The sequence below is a fragment of the Oncorhynchus clarkii genome, chromosome 3, assembly GCF_045791955.1.
Source record: "Oncorhynchus clarkii lewisi isolate Uvic-CL-2024 chromosome 3, UVic_Ocla_1.0, whole genome shotgun sequence".
NCBI lineage: Eukaryota > Metazoa > Chordata > Actinopteri > Salmoniformes > Salmonidae > Oncorhynchus > Oncorhynchus clarkii.
Window position 1 is genome coordinate 19,772,153 of NC_092149.1, and position 8,279 is coordinate 19,780,431.

The window sequence follows — 8,279 nt, forward strand, 5'->3', positions numbered from 1 at the left end:
AGAAGTGAGTGACAGACAGAAAGACAGACACTGTCGAGGTCTTCGCTGCTAATGTAAAGAAGGACAGTGAGTGGGGGAGCGTCAGAGATGGCTTTGGGAGTCTTCCAGACTGGCTGGATGAGGCTGCTCTCACTTATCCTGCAAGGTAAGACTGACATCATATTCATCATTATCATACGCAGCACACTTTTAGCATGGTATGTGAATAGACATACCAAGTATTGTATTGTAAATCATATTCATTCATTCCTTGTATCCCAGGCTGCTGTGTGGGTGTCCTCTGTAGTGACTGGGCTGTGCGTGTCCCCTCCGCTCCCCTGTGTGCCGTGGCCGGCTCGTCTGTGGTCCTCCCCTGCTCCTACGACTACCCTCAGCCCTACAGGGTGCTGTCTGAGATGTGGTGCCGGGACCAGAGCCGCTGCATCACCCCCAGGTACGTGTACCATAGCCAGGGCATCTTCCCTGAGCCAACCTCCCAGGGCAGAGTGGAATACCTGGGGAAGGAAGGAACAAGGAACTGCTCCCTGAGGATCTCTGATCTGAGGAGGTCTGATAGCGGGACATACGTCTTCTATTTTATCACCAACCACCCAGTGGAGAAGCCTCCTGGACAGCTTGGAGTAACCCTGCTAGTGGCAGGTAAGACCACAGTGCTTATTATATGTTTTTTTGACACTTATTTTGTGTAAATATGCCTTGTGGTCAATGATTATATGTAGATAGCAACTGACCAGTGGCGAGTTAATAAAGTCACATTGAGTTAATAAAGCCTCATACAGACATGGTCTCTTTTTTGCTTTCTTGAGTAAGGCAGCTCCAAAATGCAGGTGTTTCAGCCTAGCTCAGTGCTTTCTGTGGTGGTGGGGCAGGCAGCGTAAAATACAGAGCATAGGGGTTAGTAATGTTCTCTTGGCTCAGTGTTCTGTCACTCATGGGGACACTATGTCACAACAAAATCTACATGGGAGAGCTCGAAAATTCATGCCCCCTGGGTGCTGCCACAGATTTACATTAGAAGTGCTCATCCAAGAAGGCTCAAGGTCATTGGCCACAGATAGAATTACGTCAAATCACGTTATATCTACCGATGCTTTGATTGGACTGATCATGTCAACATAATACTTTCGAAATCTTAGCTAGCAAGCTAGATAAGCAGTCTTCATCATGAATCAAGTCGACAATCTACTGGCAAATCCTTTTTAATCCTTGTCATGTGAAGATAAATTATAGATAAAACGTATCGGTGCTCATTGGCAAATTCAACAATAAGTTGTTTGGAAGCAATCAGTGGCTAACTGCAAGCATTGCAAAGCAATCATTAGCCTGCTATTCAGTGAAGTGGATGTGTGGTCCCAAGTCTAAGATTAAGGGTCTCTTTTCCTAGTTTAAAATAATAAACTTTCAACATTGGCCATGTTGTTAATGAAGCATGATTTTTACCACGCTCAAAACAACTTAACTCGGAACTGCAAAATCTGACTTTAGTGAGTTCAAGACAACTCAGAAGTCGGGGAAATACAAGCTACGACTGGGAAAATACGTTTTGAACTCTCATCCAGGTCAGAATTGTAAATCCGGAACTCGGGCCTCTTTCTAGAGCTAAGACCTGAAGATCACTGACGTCATGATTCACTGACATCATGATTCAACTTTCTTTTTTTGGAGTTTCCAGTTGGTATTTTTGGCATTTTATTAGGATCCCCATTAGCTATTGCAAAAGCAGCAGCTACTCTTCCTGGGGTCCACACAAAACATGAAACATGACATAATGCATAAAAATTAATAGACAAGAACAGCTCAAGGACAGAACTACATATGTAACGGATGTGAAACAGCTAGCTTAGTTAGCGGTGTGCGCTAAATAGCGTTTCAATCGGTGACGTCACCTGCTCTGAGACCTTGAAGTAGTAGTTCCCCTTGCTCTGCAAGGGCCGCGGCTTTTGTGGAGTGATGGGTAACGATGCTTTGTGGGTGACTGTTGTTAATGTGTGCAGAGGGTCCCTGGTTCGCGCCCGGGTATGGGCGAGGGGACGGTCTAAAGTTATACATACACAATTGTCTTGAAAGCACCAAAAATCCAGAGAATGGCAGACTTTGATGACAAAGTATGATGACTAGTGAGCACAGAACAACAAGGTGAGTCCAAAAATGTCTTCTGTGCTGCTGCATAAATTATGTAATATGCCAGGAAGATATGTATACTGCCGATGTTCTGAATTCTGTCACTGTACGTTTCAAAAGTACTGTACACCAAGTTTGAACCGAATGATAAATAAAGGGGCATATAAGTAGACAATGAAAGCTCTTACAATATTCAATGATGTGCACTTCCAAGTCAGAACAGGTGGCTAAGTTATGAGGGGAAAGGGACCAAATTATTAGGGTGAGGTACATGGGCTACTAACAGTTTACTACAAAACATACACGTTGTATTACTTTCTTAGCTACAGTATACAGTGGCGATTTTAGCATGTAAATCTTGGTTGGGCAAAAAATAAATAACAATAAACAGCACTAAACAATACATTATTTTCACGACAACGGTGACAAACCGTGCCAACAAACTGGCCTACATAAAGCTGTCCCGACAGCAGAGTCCCAACAGCAGTCCCAACACCTTACTATTGCTACATCAGCTGAGCCTTGTCTGGCAGAGAAACAGTTCATTATGGATTGCCTCTTATGCCATAGTTTGTACATCTCAATTGTCAGAAGAAACTAGATTTGTTTAAGCAAGTTAAACATATTAGCTATGTTTTTTAAAAGGCAGTAAATTAGGCTGAATGAACTGTTTCTCTGCCAGACAAGGCTCAGCTGATAACTTAGCCACCTGTTCTGACTTGGTGGTGCACATCATTGAATATTGTAAGAGCATTCATTGTCTACTTATTTGCCCCTTTATTTATCCTTCGGTTCTAACTTGGTGTACAGGGAGAATACTGTAAGAACGGCCCATGTTCTGAATTCTGTATCTGTACATTTCAAAAGTGCTGAACAAATAGCTATATTGACTACGTCCATCTTAGCTCGCTCATTAATGTCTTAATCGAAATTACGGATTGCCTCTTATCCGATCATCGTTCCCTTATGCCATAGTTTGTACATCTCAATTGTCAGTAGAAACCACATTTGTTTAAGCAAGTCAGCCATATCAGCTGTTTTTTTTTTTAAGGCAGTAAATGAGGCTGAATTAATCGTATCGCAGCCTCTGGTAAGGATTCACTCCAGCTTTACGTAGGCCCCAACAGTTTGTGGGCACCGTTTGTCACCAATAGAGTGCAATTAATGTATTGTTTAGTGTTGTCTTGTGTTTAAAAAAATGTTGCGTTACTGTAATGCAGGGATGCTGTAATGCATCGTTACATGTTGAAAACACAAACATTTAATATCAGCAGTCAAGGTTGTTTCCTGTACATTACCAGTACCAGTAACAGTACCAGTCAAAAGTTTGGACACAACTACTCATTCAAGGGTTTTTATTTATTTTTACTATTTTATACATAGTATAATAATAGTGAAGACATCAAAACTATGAAATAACACATATGGAATCATGTAGTAACAAAAAAAGTGTTTAACAAATCAAAATATATTTTAGATTCTTCAAAGTAGCCACCTTTTGTCTTGATGATGGCTATGCACATGGCATTCTCTCAACCAGCTTCACCTGGAATGCTTTTCCAACAATCTTGAAGGAGTTCCCACATATGCTGAGCATTTGTTGGCTGCTTTTCCTTCACTCTGCTGTCCAACTCATCCCAAACCATCTCAATTGTGTTGAGGTCGGGTGATTGTGGAGGCCAGGTCATCTGATGCAGAACTCCATCACCCTCCTTGGTCAAATAGTTCTTACACAGCCTGGAAGTGTGTTGGGTCATTGTCCTGTTAAAAAAAACAAATGATAGTCCCACTAATTTATTTATTTATTTTATTTGGGCTGGAATTTCTTAGGTTGGTAACTCTAATGAACTTATCCTCTGCAGAAGAGGTAACTCTGGGTCTTCCTTTCCTGTGGTGGTCCTCATGAGAGCTAGTTTCATCATAGCGCTTGATGGTTTTTGCGACTGCACTTGAAGAAACTTTCAAAGTTCTTCAAATGTTCCGGATTGACTGACCTTCATGTCTTAAAGTAATGATGGACTGTCATTTCTCTTTGCTTATTTGAGCTGTTCTTGCCATAATATGGACTTGGTATTTTACCAAATAGGGCTATCTTCTGTAAACCACCCCTACCTTGTCACAACACAACTGATTGGCTCAAACACATTAAGAAGGAAAGAAATTCCACTGATGAACTTTTAACAATGCACACCCATTAATGGAAATGCATTCCAGGTGATTACCTTTTGAAGCTGGTTGAGAGAATGCCAAGAGTGTGCAAAGCTGTCATCAAGGCTGGTTACTTTGAAGAATCTCAAATCTCAAATATATTTGATTTGTTTAACACTATTCCATATGTGTAATTTCATAGATTTATGTATTCACTATAATTCTACAATGTAGAAAATAGTAAACATAAAAACCCTTGAATGAATCGGTGTGTCCAAACTTTTGACTGGTACTGTACATTTAGTGTGTAACTATTTGACTCATGAGAATAGGAGAGCTGTCTGCACAGAGATCAGGTCTGACCACAAGCCTCATAGGTTCCAATGAAATGGATGTCACCATCATTTCTGAGTCACTCTGAGGAGAGGAGCCATTGCTTCCTTGTTTCAGTATGATCACATGATTCAGAGAGACTCTCATAGTGTTCTTACAGTTCCTCAGAAAGTTTGTTAATGTCTTAATATTTACTAATTTTCTCATTAACTTACTGAAAGTCTTTCTGAGTAATAATGACAATGCTATTGATATCTGTATGTACAGTACCAGCTGTTGACAACAACAGTGAGAGCTCCCTTGTAACTAAGAAGTTATTGTACTTTAAAACCTGATGGTATGCCCTACGACCACAAAGACTGTATGCAAAAATTGCGGAATTGTAGCAGGAAGTCACATGGTCTTGACTGTCGGTATGGAATCGTCCTTTGGGTGACCACCCCGCCGCCTCTGACTCATAATAATGCCCAGACAGCCACCACTACAAACACAACAACATATGGATATACATTTCAGTGTATTTCCATTTAAAACAGGAATAGACAAATAATCTGATGTGCCCTGTCCTGTTATCTGTCTGGTATGTCTTATTGGGCTCCCGAGTGGCGCAGCGGTCTAAGGCACTGCATCTCAGTGCAAGAGGCGTCACTACAGTCCCTGGTTTGAATTGGGAGTTCCATAGGGTGGCGCACAATTGGCCCAGCGTTGTCCGGGTTTGGCCGGGGTAGGCCGTCATTGTAAATAAGAATTTGTTCTTAACTGTCTTACCTGGTTTAATAAATAAGAAAATTGCTTACACATCTCTTGTCTACTTTCAGATAATTCCAGTGAAGTAGCAGTGTCCCTCAGTCCCGCTGGTGATGTTGTTGAGGGCAGCTCAGTGACGTTATTCTGCTGTAGTACTGCCCACACTCCAGTGGAGGGCTACACCTGGTACCAGACTGGAGGCTCCACGGCTGGTGATAAGAGACAGATGATGACCATCACCAATATCAGCACAACAGACAGTGGAAACTACTACTGTGAGGCCCTGACCACTAATAAACCAATCTACTCCTCAGCGTTGTCTATTAATGTCCAGTGTAAGTACTTTGAAATCACAATCACAGACAATGAATGAATCATTAACAATATTTGTCATGAGTTTTTTTGGGACGCTCTTTGACAGGTTAGTATATACCAGACATCTCTCATTGTTACCCAAATATAGGAAACTATACTGTAAAATAAAGTTGTTGTTTTTTACCTTTCTCTGCCTTCAGATGCTCCAAAGAACACATCTGTGTCAGTCAATCCTTTTGGGGAGGTAGTGATGGGCAGCTCTGTGACTCTGTCCTGCAGCAGTGATGCCAACCCTGCAGTAGAGCGCTACACCTGGCTTCAGAGGACAGAATCCCAAGCTTCACTGAGAGGGTCAGGGCAGAGTTACAGCATCACTAACATCAGCCTTGAGGACAGTGGGCAGTACTGCTGTGTAGCGATGAACAAGCATGGATCACAGAGCTATACTGTAACCATGACTGTGGGGAAAGGTAGGTACAAGAGGATGCATTGAACATATACATTATTTGTAGTCTAGTCTGTAATAAAACATCACGATTATGCCACCTGTTATTGTGCATTTTCCATTGAAACAAATGACAGTATGTACACGAGTGTGAAGCTATCCCTGGCCTATAGAGCTTACAGTAGTTTATTCTCTGCAGTAAATGGCCAGTCCTCCATATTGTGGAGGTTGGTGGTGCCAGTGGGGATCCCCATCGCTCTGACACTGATCATCATTATAACAGTGGCTTGCATTAGGAGGTGAGTGATAAAGCTACAAATACAGTGATGTGATCTGTAATCTCTGTATGTATTGGTTTGCACTGTATATAATTCTACAACTCCTGTACCCTTGAGAGTTTTCTTTTCATTTGATATATACAGTATAACTTTATATTGTCTATTAACTGTATTGTAGTCTTCCATCTGATGTGTTTAGTGGAAACAGAAAACATTATCAACCAAAACAGAGAATCTCCAGTAGAAAATAAAGACAATATACCAAGTTTATTAAATGATATGTCTGATCCATAACAACTTTCCCCTACAGGAAAACTGTCCCAGCGTCAAGTCAACAAGGTTACAGTCTTACAGAGACCACCATCCAGCAGCCTAGTACTACATAAAGGATGACCATAACAAATGCGACACTTAAATTAACAGGAACTGAAAGGGAACTGAATTAACTCTGGTGGGAGATGTTGTGCCCAGTTTACTGCCACACAGTGGCACTGTTGTGTAGCTGTGTCCAGCTGTATTCTTTAATAATATGTACAGTAATATCTGTAGAATGTACTGTGCACCTCATTTCAGCTCTCTACTGTAGAAAATAAGTAATTTCACTGTTATAGGCCTACTGTAATTTACTTATTTTATGATGGAGAGTTGTTGAAGACAAGATGACCAAAAGTGAAACGACAACCAGAGATTAGTTTCAATATATGTAAATATATATTTAAATTGAATTACAATTATATAAAAATGGATCATAACATACTGTATATATAACATAACCATATGTCACAATGCCATGCTACACCACCCCAGGCTGAGCTTATTTTTAAATGTAACCTTTACTTACCTAGGCAAGTCAGTAAAGAATAAATTCTTATTTATAATGATGGCCTACCCTGGCCAAACCCCAACGACGCTGGGCCAATTGTGCGCCACCCTATGGGACTCCCAATCACAGACGGATGTGAAACAGCCTAGATTTGAACCTGGGACTGTAGTGACACCTTTTGCACTGAGATGCAGTGCCTTAGACCACTGTATTATTTACAAGTTCTTCAAGTTTGAGTTGAGTGGCAAAATAAATAAGTCAACAACAGGCTGCAAGTTCTCAGCCTGGTCAAAAAGGAGGTCATAACAGTACATAATTAATAAAAGCAACAAACCTGTCACGTTCTGACCCTAGTAGTTCTTGTGTTATTTCTTTGTTTTTAGCTGGTCAGGACGTGAGTTGGGTGGGTATTCTATGTTTTGTGTTTCTAGGTTGGGTTTCTGTTTTGGCCTAGTATGGTTCTCAATCAGAGGCAGGTGTCGTTAGTTGTCCCTGATTGAGAATCATACTTAGGTAGCCTGGGTTTCACTGTTGGTTTGTGGGTGTTTGTTTCCGTGTATGTGTTTGTCACCACACGGTACTGTTTCGGTTTTCGTTCATGTTCACATTTATTGTTTTGTATTTCTTAGTGTTCAGTTTATGTTTTAAAATAAACGATATGGACACGTACCACGCTGCGCATTGGTCCTCCGATCCTTCTCGCTACTCAGACGAAGAGGAGGAAAGCCCTTGCAAAACCAAACAACCAAAAATACAGGTTTTGGTGCAGTCGAGGGAAGATCTAACAAAATATTAATTCAACTTCAATTCAAGATAAATAAACAATATTCTCTCAAATAGTTACAAACTAAACCCGTCACATGGCCACTTCCCTCTTACCAGCACCTTCCCCCAGGCGACTGCACCTCAAACAAAAAAAATAACTGTCGTCAAATGAAATTTTAGGATCAATCATTCAATTTTAACAAGATAGAAGCATGCACACACAATGGATGCTCATCGTCACACCTGAGACACATACTGTACATTACAAGTACAATACAAGATATTTACAGTGCCTTCGGAAAGT

General features: G+C 41.0%; 1 protein-coding gene across 1 annotated transcript; it reads left to right on the top strand.

Annotated features, from left to right (window-relative positions):
* Positions 1–42: 42 nt before the first annotated feature.
* LOC139390540 (B-cell receptor CD22-like) lies at positions 43–7,879 on the top strand. The gene is made up of 6 exons (XM_071137727.1): positions 43–145; positions 262–639; positions 5,421–5,684; positions 5,865–6,134; positions 6,309–6,408; positions 6,698–7,879. Exons 1-6 carry the CDS (start codon positions 88–90, stop codon positions 6,771–6,773), a joined length of 1,146 nt encoding a protein of 381 aa, XP_070993828.1. The 5' UTR covers positions 43–87; the 3' UTR covers positions 6,774–7,879.
* Positions 7,880–8,279: the final 400 nt, after the last annotated feature.